Source organism: Podarcis vaucheri, assembly GCF_965113315.1.
Source record: "Podarcis vaucheri genome assembly, chromosome: 3".
NCBI classification, from domain to species: Eukaryota; Metazoa; Chordata; class Lepidosauria; order Squamata; family Lacertidae; genus Podarcis; species Podarcis vaucheri.
In genome coordinates, this window is record NC_138761.1 from 77,322,332 (window position 1) to 77,341,198 (window position 18,867).

General features: G+C 42.0%; 1 protein-coding gene and 1 long non-coding RNA gene across 5 annotated transcripts in view; both read right to left on the reverse strand.

Moving 5' to 3' along the window:
* Positions 1-18,867, reverse strand: part of GRIK2 (glutamate ionotropic receptor kainate type subunit 2) — a 462,985-nt gene that overhangs the window by 277,914 nt on the left and 166,204 nt on the right. For all 4 annotated transcript variants that reach the window (XM_082216617.1, XM_082216616.1, XM_082216618.1 and 1 more), the window contains exons 3-4: positions 9,917-10,093; positions 6,293-6,550 (exon numbers count right to left, since the gene is read on the reverse strand). In XM_082216617.1, the coding sequence (XP_082072743.1) occupies positions 6,293-6,550; positions 9,917-10,093 (435 nt within the window). The remainder of the gene's footprint in view (positions 1-6,292; positions 6,551-9,916; positions 10,094-18,867) is intronic.
* Positions 1,232-2,053, reverse strand: LOC309529037. The gene is made up of 2 exons (XR_014218053.1): positions 1,737-2,053; positions 1,232-1,317 (listed from the first exon to the last, which is right to left on the reverse strand). It is a non-coding gene; the product is annotated as an uncharacterized lncRNA (long non-coding RNA).

The window sequence follows — 18,867 nt, forward strand, 5'->3', positions numbered from 1 at the left end:
CTTCTACCAGCATAAATTGCTTTTTGCCAATATCATCTGTAGATTCATAAGAGATGCTTTCTGCCGTACTGAGTTATTATTATTGTAATTCATGTCTTTCTAACTAGACTGCCCCTGGGCTGATTCAAGATGCAACAGTAACTGTGAAATATGTTTCCCCATCAATTTTGAATGTAGTGATCTTATGAAAGAAGCTCCATGATGAGGGAAGGCTACAAGTTACTATTTTCCTGAAAGCTGCACTATAATTGCTGGGCCAACCAAGTAAATCCATAGGTTAAAGAGTCCTGTGGATTGAGGTTAACTTAGAGGTTAAAGAGTCCTGTGGATTGGCTTCTTGGTTATCAAAAGTTCCATGCACCTTGAATTTTTGTACTTTTCGCCTGCAAGATTTAATTCAGATGCATTTAAGTGTAGTAAAAGCTGTAGTACCGTATTTTTCGCTCTATAACACGCACCTGACCATAACATGCACGTAGTTTTTAGAGGAGGAAAACAAGAAAAAAATATTCTAAACAAAACAGTGGATGTATGATTTTTGTGGTTCATGCTGTGGCCACAGACATGTGATCTGACGGTGAGTTTGGGGTAGCCCAATGCAAAAATCCTGAGGATCCATGTGGGTCCATGCTTTGTAACCACGTTTTTGCGCCATTGCGGCCCCATGAAACAGTGGGTGCGTGTGTGTTTTTTGTGCAGGCTGTAGCAATGGACATGCTATGTGATCTGATGGTGAATTTGGGGTGACCGAGTGCAAAAATCCTGAGGATCCATGTGGATCCGTGCTTTGTAACCACGTTTTAAGTGGGGAGGGAAGGAAAAGCACTCAAGGGACAAGGAGCACACGTGGGGGGGGGGTGGAGAAGGGTGCTGCTAATAATGCAGGAGAGGCTCCTCTCCGGCTTTGCTCCTTTAGAACAAGCAGGCTCTGCGTCTCTCCCTCCTCCCCAGCAAGGAAACCACGATAGTAACCACTCTGAGACAAATCAAGAAAAAGTGCGACCAACACTCTCCCCCAACAAGCACAGTGAGGTCAAAACACACACAGAGAGAGAGAGAGAGAGAGAGAGAGAGAGAGAGAGAACTGGCCCTAAAGTTGCAGGGCGCTGGAAGTCGCAGGGGCGCTGGGGAGTGAATGGGAAGCAAGAGAAGGAGAACAATCCCTCACACACACAGACACACAGAGTGTCAATTCTAAAGTCAAAGGGAGAGTGAAGGGGAAGCAAGAGGAGAAGGAGCCCTCACACACACAGAGACACACAGAGTGTGGATTCTAAAGTCGCAGGGAGAGTGAAGGGGAAGCAAGAGGAGAACGATCTCTCTCACACACACAGAGACACACAGAGTGTGGATTCTAAAGTCGCAGGGAGAGTGAAGGGGAAGCAGAGAAGGAGAACGATCTCTCTCACACACACAGAGACACACAGAGTGTTGATTCTAAAGTCGCAGGGAGAGTGAAGGGGAAGCAGAGAAGGAGAACGATCTCTCTCACACACACAGAGACACACAGAGTGTGGATTCTAAAGTCGCAGGGAGAGTGAAGGGGAAGCAGAGAAGGAGAACGATCTCTCTCACACACACACGGAGACACAGAGTGTGGATTCTAAAGTCGCAGGGAGAGTGAAGGGGAAGCAGAGAAGGAGAACGATCTCTCTCACACAGAGAGAGACACAGAGTGTCGATTCTAAAGTCGCAGGGGTGCAGGGAGAGTGAAGGGGAAGCAGGAGGAGGAGAACGATAGCTCAAGCACACACACACACAGCCCCTACAGTGGCTAATCCAAAATCGGACAGCAAAAAACTGCAGGCAGGGACAGAGAGCAGGGGTTGTTTTAAAGCAGCCAACTCCCGCTCTGCTTCTCTCCCTCCTTCCCGGCTCCGCTAGCTGACAGGAGCCTCTTACACCCGCTTTGCTGTTTCAAAGCGAGCCATGGACTGCTCACGACTGCAGCAGATTCCCCCGCCATCTGTAGGCATTCGCTCCATAACACGCACAGACATTTCCCCTTACTTTCTAGGAGGAAAAATCTGCGTGTTATGGAGCGAAATTTACGGTACTTGCTTGTCCATTCAAAATAATAACAATCATATTACTGATGTATGGTAACAGGAACCACCACAGGGCATGTGCAATTATTTTCCACAAAGCTACTTCTACTAAGATAGCAAAATACCCATGTAAATGTTTCCATTTCACATGGCTCACATTATAGGATAGCAAGAGAATAATCTACATGAAAGCAATGCTATGTCAGGGAGGGGGGAATTAAATGGCATGTGTAGCATTAGTGTGTTAATTTAAGTGGCTCTGCTAAGAGTAGAACTTACTTCAATACAACTGTGTTTAAACACACACATACCAAGGGCAGCTCACACTGTATTTTTTCATTCAAACCATCCTGACTTTTCCCAGGTACACTTTCAAAAGCCAAAAGAGAGTGTAAAACAGCAGATTCTGCACATATCCAACAGCAATTTCAATAATTTCAATATAAACGGTGACCTCCTAATTGAGAAGTCACCTTCCTCCAAGCAAGTACATACATTGGATTTTGGTTACTGGTATTTTGTAAACTGGCCCTCACAGCTACAAAACATTGGCTTATAAGTGGAGAAAGGGTGTATAATTAAGAAGTAATTGATGTTTGGATAGCTAACAGTGAAATGCTATACATATTTGCAGAAATCCTATGGAGTTCAATGACTTCAACTTCTAGGTAAATAGAAGGAAGTTCCACTGAACTGACTGGGACTTGCTTTTGAGTAGACATCTATAGAATTGCACTGAACACTTCCCTTCATTGATCAATGCACATTTCCATCCTACTCATGACCCTTGTTTATTTTGATGTTGTTTAATTATGTAAGAGGAGGGAGAGACAAAGAAAACTTTAAAAGGGGAGCCTCTGAAGCATAACTGATATTTTTTTTTTGGGGGGGAGGAGTTTTATTCCAGCACATAACCTTAAAAGCACTTCATTTCTGGAATCATATCTTTCCACCTTTGGCTTTCACTCAAAGGCACAAACAGGCTCTTTCTCGGATGCTTAAATCTTTCACCTACAACCTCAGGAAATGCTAATTGGCAAAATAGAGGAAGAAAATACCCCTTTCAACTTATAGCAACACATTTGCATATGCCATTAGATGTCACTGAACTATGTAACCAAAAGGTACTACCAAGTAATGGCTTATGCAAATCAGGAGGGAAGATAACAGGTTTCTTGTTACCCCACAGAGGCTTCAACTTGAAATCCTGCTTCAAAACTTTACTGTCTACAAAGTACTCTTTAGAACAGGACTGATCTCCTCCTTTCAGCTTAGAGAAGATTAGCTCTTGTAACTGGATTTTTGAGAAATCCAGGGGGAAAGCTGGATTTCATCTTTTTAGACCTTGGGAGGAATACAAGAGATCAAGCTTTGCCATTTGCTTTACCTGACATAAAAGAGGCAGACTTAATTAAAATGTGTGGGTATTTTGCAGGTGCACATCAGGGATGGTATAGTACATCACTAGCACAAATCAATGGATGCTTGCTTAGAATTCTCAGAGAGAGAAAAAGATATTTCCATAGCTACAGCAATGCTGAGATCTGGAGCAAAATTGCAAAGTTTGCCACAGACTGAAATCCTCTTCAGTTGTTGAGCCAAATATGCATGAACTGTGGCACCAACTGCTGAGGGAATGAAGGAGTGTGTGTGCCAATCATAGGAGCCAACTCCTAGGGGCCAAGGTCCCTTTGCCCCCTCATAAAATAGTTGAGGCCTCCCACTCAGTTGATGGGCATTGCCATTCAAATGGTGTGCATGTGTCCATCTTGTGATGGATTATGTGGGTTGGGGCTTACCTGGCCCCCCAATATTGTATTCAACTTGGCACCCCTTGTTCCAATCCTGCCCCAACAGTCCTGCATGTGCTGATCGTGTATGCTCCACCAATCTTCTCACACTGAACAAGAAAGTAGGAAGGCTGAACATGCTTTGAGGCCACTTTCAGACCTTCCCACTGCTGGAACAGACACAAACAAAACCTGCAGATTTGCAGATGACTAAGGCCCCAGGTCTTCCTTGCTGCAAAGACAATGGTCCTGAGATATGTGCTCTGCCATGAGGAAGAACATCACAGGGAAAGTGAGTTCCCTTGATATTAAGGTTTCATTTTCAGGCAATTGATAAACAATGTATCTGCAGCATGCTCATTAAAAATGAAATAGATAGTTATGAAGTACAACAGATAAAATCCCTTTTTGTTATAACTATAGTTTATCACTCCCTTAACAGGTTCTTGTTCAGTGCTTGAAACAAGTGGCCTGTAAATCAGATATTTATTGTTATTATTATTAATTATTTATGATTCACCCTTAAAGTACACAGCACTCTGTAACTGCCCAGGACTGTGCCATGCTTACAACCACCATAAATAGTTTATTATGAATGGCTTCCTATAAAGCATTTATAATATGACTTTTAATACAACATGCGGCCTGTAAATTGTGTTAACAGATTGAAGAAGTGGAGATTTTGCCAAAGGGATGCACACTTTTCAAAGGGTGTAGTCTAATTAGTTTTCCTGCATTCATGGAAACCTGTTTGATCCAGTGGAGTCCTCCTCCAACGGAAGAGATTCCATTGTTGCCACTTTCCCCTGCAGCATCATATGCCACCTTCCCCTCTGTTCTGGAGAGCCCTGCAGCTCTCTGCAGCTGATTTACATTTCCCTTCTTCACTAGGAGAGGCGCCCACTGTATTAATACACCTATAAGTGCAAACATCATAAATATAAGGGCACCAATGGCATACCACCCTTAAGATTTGAATGCCAGGGTTTGGCTAGATGAAAATCACCTAGGATCTCCCTGCTGTTAAATATCCTTCCACTTAGGTTTGTGAATTCTGGGGAGCTATTGTACATATGCACCTATGAGGCTTGGAAGCACATTGATAATTTACTGACTTATTGCTAGGGGAAACAGTGGTCAAATGTTCCACAGCTTTCCCAGTCTCCCCCATGACATTGCTAGTGCTGTATGGAACACAGGAAGTTGCTTTCTATTGAGTCAAGGTAGGTTATCAAGGTAGGCATCAGGTGGGACTCTCTGGGAGAGCATTCTACAGCCAGGGTGCCACTACTGGAAACATCCTCCATCTAGTAGCCATTCACTGTACTTGGTAGGGGAATCACAATAAGAATGTGCTTTACCTCTGAACCACAGCCCTTCCCATTTTTCTGTGGCTAGAACTCTACAGATCTGGAGAAACAAACACACCTAACCAAAATAAAGTAAGACCTATGTACTCATATTTACATCACCAGATATAACTTGGTGCAGGAGCACCCAGCAGGGAGGGCATTGCTGAACACCTGGCCTCCTGGCAACAGCATCACTGTCACTTACCTGGAGAGAAGGAGGGAGGAGAGGCTAGAACAGTGTGGATGCACTGGTACAGCTAATCTAGCACTCCTACTGGTGCACCCAAACAGTGCCAGGCTCCCCACTGCTTCACCCCTCTTCCTTCCAGTAAGCTGGAGTGACACTGCTGCTGGGAGGCCAGGTGTGTGGAACTGACCCTCCCCACCAACTGCCCATCTCAGTGAACCCTGAAAGATGTATAGTGTTCAAAACTCCCTTTGCATATGAAGTTTCTTAGTAAACTTCAGTAAGGACAGGGACAACTGCACATATACATTCAGCACACAGAGCTGATCCCAACTTTGTGGCCAATGCTTCTTAACACAGGAGCTCCTGATGTATATGCGAAAACCTGCACCCTTTGGGGTTTGTTTCCCCCCCCCAAATGTTACAGATGAACACCTCTGGTTTGCTTGCAGTCTTTATGAAAACAAATTGCAGGTTTACAACTGCAAATCTTTCTACAAAATGTAAACGGCGAGGGTCACAGAGTCCTCTGTTTAATAAAGACACCCATACATAAAACAGATAATCTTTCCTGATCTGTTTTCTACCTGGAACAGGAAAAAGGAGTTTGTCCTCATGAAATTTTCAGATGTTTTCCTTGACTTGAGATGCCTAGACAAATAATTGGATAAACCTCTAGCTTTTAATGCGGTGATCTGAAATCCTTCTCTCCCTTTTTCATTTCATTATAAATCAAATATATAGAAAAAGTGATGCATAATGAAGGAGTTGTAGGTAGGATGAATCTGTGCATTTCATTTTCTATTGTTCCGCAACAAAATCTCACAATCACATCTTATTTGCTTGTTTAGAGGAACATGACGCATTATGCATGCCCTCAAATACAGCTACATAATGTCCTACGGTGATACCTACCTGTGCTGTCATCATAAACAACCGTGACAGTTTTCCACTTGAAGAACTGCACAAGGTCAAGGATGGCGCGGCTGAGTGAAGAGAAATCTGGATAAAGACTGACATAGAATGAGTCTTTGTTGTCTGAAACCTGATGCTTCCAGCGCGTCTGTATATGTGGAACCCCTAAAGCATTGCAGATAGATTGCACTGCATTAGCTGAAGAGCTATGTGAAGGTCCAAAGATAGCTGCTACTCCAAGAGAGAGCTGATCACAAGCTGAAAGGAAAGGAAAGTATGATTAACAGTGTGCAGAGAATAACACACACAGTGATAGTTTTTTCAGGCAGTCATCTGCTCAAGCAGGCTTGCTGTTGATGCAAGTCTCTCTCTACAGGCAAAGTACAAAGTAACTACATTTTGAGAATATGTGCTTAAGTATTAAGTTAGAGATGTGCACATTGTGATCTGTCAGTGTCAACAGATCTCTGTTCACCTGTTGTTGTGGCTCTCTGGGAGGCTTAAAAAGGAGGCAGGGATTCTACCACAATCAAAACAGATGTCCATGGGGCTTAGAGGCTATCTAGTGTCCTTGCCAGCGCATCCACTTGGATTTTGGCATTTTTGGTTCCCTTGGCTTCAAACATTTGCATGATCAGTTTTGTGGACTATAGGATCCACACTGCAAACTCTCGTCTTTGCTTCAACATTAGCTTTCTAACACTCAAGCTTGTTATTAGCTAACCCTTAGCCTTGGGGCATCATGTTCACAAGCTGCTGTTTGCATTGTCTTACCTAGTCACCTGTGCATCCATTAAGACTAACCAGCACCACCCAGTTCTAAACATTTGCACACGCTTATCTGCCTGGAGCATAATTTCCCTGACATGTAAAATCAGGGCTTTTGACAATGCCCTAGTACTGCAATTAGCACAACTCATTCTGTGCATTTATTGTCTGTATTTGTTAATACGATATGTAAGCTACAAATGCTCAGTGCATCTCAACCTGCACTAGGTATCACACAAAGAGAAAAGCGATGCGGTAGAAGAGTCCACCTTGGATTGCTAAGGAATTTGATATCTAGCTTGAATTATTTCCTTTTCACCTTGTGGAGGTGAATCCACCATCACTGTGGCTACATTTGAAGCCATTGAATATTGCTTGGGAGGGATCATTTTATTGATGTGCTGTTTGCACATTTTAATGTGTCCATCTTTTCTGGATAAGGAGAATCAAGTTCAGTGAGGGTATCTTTATGCTACATTTACTCCTAAATTCCTTGCTAAGTACATGATATCCATAATCTAGAAGAAATATCCAGATAGAGCCTCTTCCTAGAGAAATAATAATTCTGTCTTTGGTGAGAGGGAGAAGGCTGGTAGTTTTGTTTTGTTTTTAAATTAATTTAGCATTGAAATGCTGTAGTGGGGTTAGCCTCTTTCAGTAATAGTAGAAAGGAGTTGAAGTAAACAATACAATACCATACAGTAAAAATAAGGCGTGCGGTGCTCTTTTCTATGCAGTTCATGCTGTGCAATACAGAACATCCTTCTATGATGTTTGAGTATAAGACACAATTCTGTAAAAGTCATTGGACGCAATCCAATTTGGGTCCATTAGAAACCAGTGGGAAGTCTGTCACAGATTTCAATGGGATACAAATTTCCCCATGAAGTTTGCCGCTTCTAAGCATGGGCACGCACTGTTGTAACTACTAAGCATGAACTTTTTTTGAAGTGTATTGTTCACTAATGCATCTACCTTTTGTACCTGTAATAAAATGCTACAAGATGGAACCTGTAACAAGCAGTGATAGCTGGCAAATTGTTCCCTCCCAGTAGACTTTTAAAGAAACCCCATGAAAGGCACATTTCTTCTGCATGTGGCTTACAATGATTCTATTCTAAGCTAACAGTGTGATCTTAAAAAAAGTATTAACAAGAATTTTGATTGCATTTCTAGCATTCTTAGTTCAAACGACATCTTCAGCAAATTCTGCTCTTGCCCAGGGATTTTTCATCGGTATGGTGCTTTTAAAATCTAATTAATTTCCCATCTGTACTCCATTCCAGGCATCCAGCTGATGGGCAGTCTGATATACAGCCAAATTAAAACTTATTGCAACAGCACTATACCAGCTGAAATCAAAGTATGTGGAGTGATTTAACTGGGTTGAGGTCTAAAATAACAATACTTTTGATAAGAACATTTGCCTGGTCACTAAGCATGAGCTACTGCCCCAGCTGAAAACATCAATATGGTTGTTAAGACTTCTGTCACAATAAAGCCACCATGGTATCTGAACTATGCACCTTTCCTTTCTAACTTCTTCCATCTTATAGAAATGCCCGGCAAAGATGTACTGCTGTTTTGAAGCCATGCAAACTACACTTATGAAAGTGGGCAAAGTGTGGGAATTGTGCCAAGGAGACCCGGGACAACAACCCCTTTAAGTCAAAAAAAGTCTTCCTGCCTCAGGTCCCCATTCCTCAATAAAGGGCATCAAAAGCCTGTCTCACAAGACTGCTGTGAAGATGGAAGAAATAATTACTTTCATTGGCATGGCTTTCAGTCATGTACCTTGCTCTACTTTGTTGCATGTGTATGCAGGCCAGGAGAAGAAGAAGAAGAGTTTGGATTTGATATCCCGCTTTATCACTACCCAAAGGAGTCTCAAAGCGGCTAACATTCTCCTTTCCCTTCCTCCCCCACAACAAACACTCTGTGAGGTGAGTGAGGCTGAGAGACTTCACAGAAGTGTGACTGGCCCAAGGTCACCCAGCAGCTGCATGTGGAGGAGCGGAGACACGAACCCGGTTCCCCAGATTACGAATCTATCACTCTTAACCACTACACCACACTGGCATGGGACTCTCACCAACAGACGTCTGTACTCATGGCTTTTGCCTCACCACTGCTATAGAGATCAGTGCCAGCCATGAATTTTTATACGAGACAAGCGTGTGGGGGCCAGGGCGGCAGAACATAAGCACAATGTAAGCACACCATGTGCGCACGCCACGGGGTGTGTGCACAGCCACCACAGAATTTTGGGAGGCACTAGCCCCCTCCTTGGAAATTTGAGGGGGCCTCACACCCCCATGGCACCTATGACAGGAGAAGTGCACAGAGCTGCAGTTAAGCAGCATACTAAGGTGGGCTTGGCTTCTGTGCTGTAACCAATGAACGGGGAAACCAAGCACCCATTGGCTAACCTCTAAAAGCAGGAGGGAAATCAGGCCTTGTGGCTAAATGTGGCCCTCTAGGCCTCTCCAACAGGCCCACTCCAGACCATGCCCCTCCACCAAGCCATGTCTCACCTCTCCAGACCATAACCCTCACTGGTCCTCCTCTCTATTTTTGAGTGCTTTTTTCCGGGCTGGAATGTGCTGTTGAACTTTGATAGTGACCCGCAAGGGTGGGTAGATATGTATGTATGTGTGTAGAAACTTCTTATTTTTGCATGGCCAGGATGTAGCTTACTGTGCAGAGATAAGTATCCCAATATCCTACCAACTTTTGCTTCAGGCCTTGCTCACCAGGTATCCACTGTGCAGCTCCCGGAAAGTTGCTCACACGCCATTTGGGACTGAGGGGAAAAGAAAGGTTCCCATCCCTGCTCCAAAACTCTTAGAAACATACCTTTTTTGGATGCTTCAAAACTATCATAGAGATTTATCTTCTGAGTATCGTATGTTAATGTAGTGTTTGGCAACAGAGTTCTGTTTCTATTGATTGTGTTCACAGCAAATCTGAAGGCCAGTTCTTCTGCTCCCATTGCTCCCGTTGGGCCAGATTCCACACATTCAAAAATACCCCCTGGAGAAATAAAAAGACAAGAGGGTGGAAATATCACTTAAAATGTCCAAGATCATCAAGTCATGACAACAGATTTTACAGCTGATGTACAGATTGCCCTGTTGAAGTCTGGTTGTAAGGGGTTGGGGGTTTTTTTGGGGGGGATGTTATGCTTAGGTCACAATGCAAAAAAAAATCCAAATACATATGTATATCATGAACTGTGGGCAAGCCGCAGGTCTTCTTGTTATAGACCTGCTGGGATTGTCAAGGCATCTGACCCTCACCTGAATCTCATAGTTCTCCTGACGAGTGCTCTGGTCTGCCTACCAGATACCAGGCACTCTACTATTCAAATTAGGCCCCAGTGTTTGTTACAATCCCCTTCTCAATTAAGTAATCAATATTAATCTAGAATTTGAATTCTTAAAGCTTTCTTATTTGTTAATTTGAGCAAGTAAACTACTGCTCTCACTTCATTACAAACAGTATTTCTACCTGCAACACACCTGAGCAAACCTGCTCCTCTTCCTTTTACAGATATTTTGTTGCCATTTGCAACTCTGATTAGTTACCATTTAACTCTTGGGGAAAATAATTAGCATCACATGTCATGTGCATGGAAGTTACCAAACCAATTAACCAACTAGAAGGATTACTGTTAATAGCACCAGTTTTCCTATAACTTGATATTGCTGGATAGTTTTGATGAACCGCAGAAGCATTTTCAGTTTGCTTTCTGTTGCCACTCTGGAACTTTTCTTTATTAGTGCCACTTTGTTTTGTACGATTCCTTGCACATGAAGGAAAACAACTTTTCTGCTTGTATATGTTGATAATATAATTTTGGTTGCTGAGGACAAACAAGATTGTACAAAAACAAGATTGGGTGCAGGCCTGGCCAGGGCACAGGTGTCCTGACTGTGACAAAGGTGACCTGTGTGTGTGCTTGCTTGCTTGCTTGCTTAACAGCTGTTGGGAATCCCTGCTCTCACTTCTTATGGTCTTTGTACTGGACCTGGAGACTCCAATAGAGAGCTTTATATTTTAGGAAGACTTTGGAAAAACTGGTTGACAAGTCTTATAAGTTGCGGACGTATGAGCGGATTTTATTTGCTGCTATTCTGGGCTCCTGGTGCACCAGCGTAATAGAGTTAGCCAGGACGCCAGAAGGGATACAATTTATGAGCCTTCTCCATTATCTGCACAGCAGGGGGTGTTCAGTCAACAGTGCAAAGGCTGAGCTGAAGCATTCCCTGCTGGTTACCTGCTTTCAGCAATAGGAATCGCTGTTTGGTAGTACCCAATTGGTTAGCTGTCAGATTCTAGATCTCCCTATTGGTGGCTCTTAGGTAATTCACAAAATACAGAGTCCATTCATAAAACACAGCGTTCATTCATAAAGCAGTAACATAAATCTCCATTGATACATATTGGGTGTATATTTCAGCGGTTGAACGTACAGGTTGATGGCCATGCTGCAGTGTAGTGCTTATGCGACTGTGAATAAAAGCTGGCAAGGCTCATTGTCTTGGGGTTTGGGGGGGGGAGAGAGGTGACAAAACTGATTTCCAATAATTTTGGGAGGAGGAGACTACCCGCTGGGGAGCGGGTGGGCTGGCGAGGCCCCCTAGATTTAGAGGCCCTAGGCTTCAGCCTACTTAACCTATACATAAACCCAGCACTGGGACCCTGTCTGTTTTCACTGGCTTTGCAACCTGTGTGTGGATTGATTTGCTTTCTTTCTTTCTTTCTTTCTTTCTTTCTTTCTTTCTTTCTTTTAGGGATCTCACATGTGTCAAGGTATCTAGTGGGTGTCAAGGCTCACTTTATAGGACGGCATCTGACTGAAATTTGGACATGAGAAACAAGTTGAAATGACATGACACAAAAAGAGCAAAGCATACAGGCAATAATGGGCACTTTGTAAGTCCCTCATCACTCTGCTAATTAGTATATTATCAAAGCCCCAGAGAGGTTTAGCTTAGCAAACTGCCTCCTTGCTTCAGCCTCCTGTCTCATCACTAGCCGAAAAGTGGAGTGTTTATGTTTGTTTTTTCTACTGCCAAACCTATAAGAACCCACCCCTTGGGAAATGGATAGTGAAATTACATGAAAGCAAAAAAAATCACATACTGTGAAAGAAAGTGAGGAAATTGCTGTTTAAAATGGTACCTCGTTAGATCTCACAAAGATCCAATGATTAGAGCATGATATTTAAAATGTGCAGATACAAACTGAGCGAGCAGGAAAAGAATTTTCTGCAAATGACTATAATGGGACAATATGAAAGGGACCACAAAAGTTATAAAGAGAGAAGGGAAAAGAAATGGGTCACTCCAGACAACAGTCAGGTGGTGTTAAACAAGAAAAGGGGCAGAGAAGCTGAATAATTGACTAATGCACATATGAATATGAGAGGAAGATGAATATGCTGCAGGTTAATGGACAGAGACATATTCAAGAATTTCTAGTCTCATTAGCAATCCTCTATACTCAGGGCTTTACCAAGGTATTTACTAAGATATTTGAAATCGCACTGCATCCTGAAGATAGATTCTGTTTTGATTTCAGCAGTCTCAAAAAAAAAAAAGTTTTGCAGCAGAACATGGGCAATTATTCCCTTTGCTAGATACCAACTGACAAGGAGAGGAAAAGCATGTTTGTTAAAAATGATCAAGACTTTTAAAAAGGGTATTTGGGGTTTTTTTTTTGAGGCAATGATAACACTGTGAATAAATAAATCCAGGCACACTGGATGAGTTATGAAATAGAATATTATATCCAAACTGACAATAGATTCATATCAACAAAAAGGCAAATTTAATGGGATTCCACACACCCCCATGAAATGTACACTTGGAAAAGCATCACAGTTCTTTTACATCTTAATCAAAAGCTCTGCACAACACTTCTGCCCATCACAAACACACAGCATTCTTCCTGCTATGGAATATATTGCTACTTCTGTGCTCCTGTTTGTATAAATTGTCCCTTAGTTGCTGGATTTAGAGAATCGCGAGTCACAAGCATTAGTAGAACTGATACTAGGCTTGACCACCATGTCCGTAGCAATATTTTCCTTCCTACGAAATGGGAGGGGGAGGGGGGAATCTATGATGCACTAAATTACCCCATACTACCAGGTCCTGCCTTCCAAAAGGCTGTTATGAGTCTTGTTAGTCGATCTAAACTTGTCAGTTGCTTTCCCTACCATTGTTGTGCCTATTCATGACAGCAGTATTAATAACCAAGTAAGGCATGCAACACATGTTCTCAGATAAACAAGGAGAGAGAAAAGTAATAAATCTCGCAATTCTAAAGTAGAAAAGCTGCCAAAACCCTGGCCTATCTCTGTCTCACAGCTTGAAGGAGGCAGAAATGTGACTTGTCCGATTTCCAGGGCATCCTTTGGGACTGAAATAGGTCCTTTATCCAAAACTGCCATGGCTCAAATAATCTAAAATAGCTACTTAAAATCCACCATTTTTACACCCGAAAACCAGGGCATTTCACTTTCCTGGTGTATGGAAAGATTATCTTATTTGCATTCAAAGCTTTGAACTTAATACATGACACTGTGGTTGCAATCAAAACCATTCAAGGACCATGGTAACCCTGTATGCTGCATTTAACAATAAAAGTTAAAAGGTAAAGGACCCCTGGGCAGTTAAGTCCAGACAAAAGTGACTATGGGGTGTGGTGCTCATCTCGCTTCAGGCAGAGGTAGCTGGTGTTTGTCCACAAACAGCTTTCCGGGTCCTGTGACTAAACCACTTCTGGTGCAACAGGACACCGTGACAGAAGCCAGAGTGCAAGGATTGCCGTTTACCTTCCCACTGCAGCAGTACCAATTTATCTACTTGCACTGGTATGCTTTCAAACTGCTAGGTTGGCAGAAGCTGGGACCAAGCAAAGGGAGCTCACCCCGTTGCGGGGATTCAAACCACTGACCTTCTGATTGACACGCCCAAGAGGCTCAGTGGTTTAGACCACAGTGCCACCCTTGAATTTAACAATAAGCAGCCAGGGACAACAGCATATGGAATGTGTCCGAGGTTTCTTATCAAGCTGGAAATTGTTAGACAAAAGATCTGCAAATTCATGCCAGAAAATACACATGCCTTAACACTGACCAAATTCTTTATAAAATATGTGCCATATTAATGAAAATAGGCTCTTCTGAAAGCAAGAATCACCACCTCCTGACTACTTATGATGTTGGGGTCCTATGTTTCATTTATCTAAGAAAATCACATCAAAATAACCGAACACCACTGTGAAGAACTGTTTCAACTGTGTTGTGTTCTATTTTGTTTGTAAAATAGTTGTCTTCTGCTTTTAGTAGATGTGTTCCAACCAAGATGTCCAACAGTTTACAGGAGGCAGCAGTGGACTTGGGGCTTTCAATTTTCAACAGCACCCTGTGCGATGCCAACATTCAGTGTGCCCTTACCTCTTGCCTTCCATTCTAAGTCATTGTTGGGGCACCCAACTCTCTGGAGCAGATTTTTGTGGGCAGCAAGGGACCAGAGATGAAGGAGAAGTCCGCTTGTTCAAGTTGAAATCTGGTCCAGTGTTGAATATAACTCAATATAACTGAGTTATATTGAATATAACTGCAGTGTAGACTGCAGACCATGTGACCACAACCACCATAAATTTTATGGTAGACACAGGACCCAATCAGCTGGGAAGCTCCTCTTGAGCATGCCCTACTGAAATGAGTAAGTGCTCACAAAACTACCATATAGTATTTTATGGATCTTCTGAGCCCATTATATCATCTCTGGCTACCTGCAATTTCACAGTAAACATACAGTAACCATAAATGGGAATTAGTTTGCCCTCTCGATGACAGGATATTCCTTTACATGAGGTAGCACAAGCTGTTGTCTTGGCACTGCCATATCTAAAGCAGATGTGTCCATGGGAAAGTTTAGTAAGACAGACTGAAGTGTTTTATGAATGCTAGTACAGAGGAAGACATGCGATAACCCATCGTCACTGACTTCCATACCATTCTTATCTTCTTGAGATACTAATAGGGTGCTGATTTAAAGGGCAAATGAATTTCCTAGTGCACCATAGAAACACGTATTTCGGGCTACCTAGTGCCTATGCAAAAGCATATCAGAAATGCATACCACATCCTGACCGCTTCTGTATTCTGCCCTCTCTAGCAGATGGGGAACATGAAATAGATGTTTCACATAAAACCTGAAAGCTGCCACTGACCACTTGAACAGTCACACTCAAATGAATTCCAAATGATGCCAGGCATGATAAAGATGGCTAAAATAACCTGATACAAATGCTAATGTATAACTCCTGGGTTCCTAATGGCATCTCACTGAAATGGCTGAAGGATTCCATCTAACCTTTGAGAAATGAACTTTCAGTATGCAATGGAACATGCACATCATGTCACATTACAACGTAATTATGAACCAGATGGATTGGAAGATCATAAATCATGCTAATTCAGTAGGTTGCCTACAGACCTGATCATATTTCATGGAGAACCAATGAAATAAAGGGGATCTCAGTTAAATGTGAATTAAAACAGTCATGTCTATTTCAGTGGGTCTAATCTAAGCATGTTTCAGTTGGGATTCAACCTACTGAATCTAAAATAGGACCTCACTTGTGTAGAGTTAAACATCCAGTACTTGTCACAGTATCTGAAAATAAGTTCGCGTTATCCGTGGTGAAAAAGAATGGTCCTGTTTAAACATATTGTGAAACTTTAGAGGAACATATTTCTAAATTCATTAAAAAGGGGTTTAAACAGAGATTTATATAACAGAGCCATTTACACCCCCACCATCCATCTTTATTTTCTGTCCGGAAGTGATTGGTATGCAAATATTTTCTCAGATACACTGATTATATGTACATAATTAAATCCTATCTTGATTCAGAAAAAGACCAGAGAGACAAAATCAATTGAGTTCTGCAGAGTCATATGCACCAAAGGAAAAGCAGTCAGCTTGCAGTAGGGCTGCTCTATTAGGGTGAATGGGGGGCACTGTCCCACCAGCCTTCATCTACCCTCAACCAGCTCACACTTGCCTGTCTTCTAAATTATAATCAGTCCAAAGAATGGAAGTGACTGCCAGCTTCCTCCTCAGTCCCGCTGTTTTCCTTGTAAATGTTTGCAGGGTAGGATGGGGGCAAAACTAGAATGAGTTGCCTCTGTCCGGCATTGGCTCTGCCGCCACCTACTGGCAGTCTCCCTGACTTCTCACCTACCACTCTCAATGGACAACAGCCGCCATGGTTGGCATGGTATACAAAAATAATTTTAAAAACTTTATTTACCAGAACCCTTTCAAGACAAAACAACCCACCCTACTAAAAAAAGGGGGGGGAATTCTGGCTCAGCTACTTTTTCACTTCTTTCTTTTTGGAAAAAGTGAATGAAAAATAATCACCCTACTTAGATTTTTCTGTATATTTTTATCTGCTAAAGTCCAGTGCTGAAATGGTGGAAAAAACTACATTCTTCCACTGAGCAAGTGTAAATATATTGCTACCATAATTTTAAAAGAAATATGGCTTTCACCACATTAAGAGTTCCTTTGCATGCTCTGAGCAATATAGAGGGACCTTGGGGCAAACTGCAATAAACATTTCTGAGAATTACTCATAATCTAAACAAGACTAATATATATGGTTTGAAGAATTTTTTTAAAAGTGGAAATTAACACACACTGATGGGAGTACGGCAGTAAGCATAATAAAACAGTATTGCAGATTTTCAGTTTTGCTAACTTTTACCATTCAACATTTCCTTCTGCTAAGATATTAATGGCCCATGACCACAAACAATCAACAAGCTCATTTACATTATGCAAAGTAGGATTACCCCAAACATCTTCTTTCTGGTCTTTCACTTTACACAGCACAGCTTGCTGGATGACATGTTTAGTGCCTGCTTTTCTGAATGACAGCCACTGATAGATAGATATATACACGCACAAACATTTTTTTCTCTTCACCCCATCCATGCTTTACAATACAGTACAGTATTCAATGGCACCACTTTTTCACATAAGAGGTGTGCGTGTTTTCACATTCAATGAGTGTAAAATCTATGTTCACAATAGTAAAGCTATACAATTTAGCAAGAGTGTAGTCTTTCACACAGACACTTGTACATGTGTAGATACAGCTTCTACTTATGTTCAGTATAACACGTGAATAAGCACAGACAGTGTATGCTGTATTTTCTCTATAAGCTGAGCTTTCCTTCAACCAGAACTCGCCAGAACTCAGTTCTGTCGTATCTCAAGTAGGCGCCATTGCCTTTCTAAGAGAACAAGGGAGATGTTCATGGTGAGTTCCAGAACCTCTTTTTTCTAGAAAAATAGCACTGTCATTGTCAACAGTTCAACAGTATCTAAAGAAGTGTGCATGCACATGAAAGCTTATACCAAGAGCAAACTTAGTTGGTGTCTAAGGTGCTACTGGACAATTTTTTATATATTTTGACTGCGTCAGACCAACACAGCTACCCACCTGAATCTGTCAACAGTTCAGTTCAGCATACTAGATATTAATATGATTTCGAGCTTCTGCTACATAATTAGCTTCTGATGTTGCTTGTTTTATTTTTTGGCATTTTTAAAGTTTTGCAGTGATTTTCTATTTGTTCGCCATCTTGTGAATCCCTGGAATTTAAAACTGAGTTCTAAAGAGTCCCTATGGCTCATATAGTGCAAAAGGAACCCAACTCTCAGTTTTTCAAGGTTTGTGTGGCAGCTCTTTTTACATGATTCTGTAAAGTCTGCTTCTGGAAAACATAACTCTCTGTATCACCCATTATTTGGGTTCTCCCCCCCCCCTTTCTTTTTTAACCAAAACAGAATAATCAGGACAATCGACAGACAAGTCATCGTACAGAAACACAACATTTACTGCTACCTGTCTATGGTACTTCTATGCACTTGCCGCAGATGTTGGTTAGCCTGAGCCATTAATGCTTACACAGAAAACAGGATTTTGATTACCAGTCCATTATGATCCTTTGGGGAGCCCTTAAGATTCAGACTTCTCTGTCAGCACAGCATTTTTCCCCATCAGTGGTGGTAAAGAGTGAATTTCAAAGCAGGCTCTGCTGAACCACTTAGCTTGGCAATCTTTTCTTTTCAGGCCATAATGGTTTTTGATATGCTTGCAAAGGGGTAGCTGGTTATGTTTTCCTTGATAGACCATTTCTCTAAGTATCCATTTCCAGGCCCATAGAGGATTCCCTAATGCTAATGAGGCTTTTTGTTATGCAGTCACAGAGTGGTATTTACATTCATGCAAATGGGAGTAATATTATCCCACACTTAAAAGACAAACAGGACCATCATTCAAAGCAAATATCTCTGTGCAAGGGTGTATACTACTGAACGCTTAAAGGTGGACATGTGAACATATGGGCAGACAAATGGCTTTCAGCTCATACATTCAGGGTGGCTTCAGACATTACTGTTTCAGAAACTTTATAGACCCATAGTGCATTCCTGTTAAAATGCTAGTGCCAGAATAGCATTATCAGTGCTATTTTTCTAGAAAAAGAGGTACCAGGACTCACCATGAATGCCTCCCTTGTTCTCATATAATGGCAATGGCACCCACCAAAGGTGCCAAAACTGAGTTCCGGATGAAAACTCTGTGCATTATAGTTATAAAGCATGGCTCCCTGCTGAGTGTACCCACAATAAACTTTAGTGGGTTGTTCTATAACAGGGGTAGGCAACCTAAGGCCCAGAGGCTGGATGCGGCCCAATCACCTTCTCAAT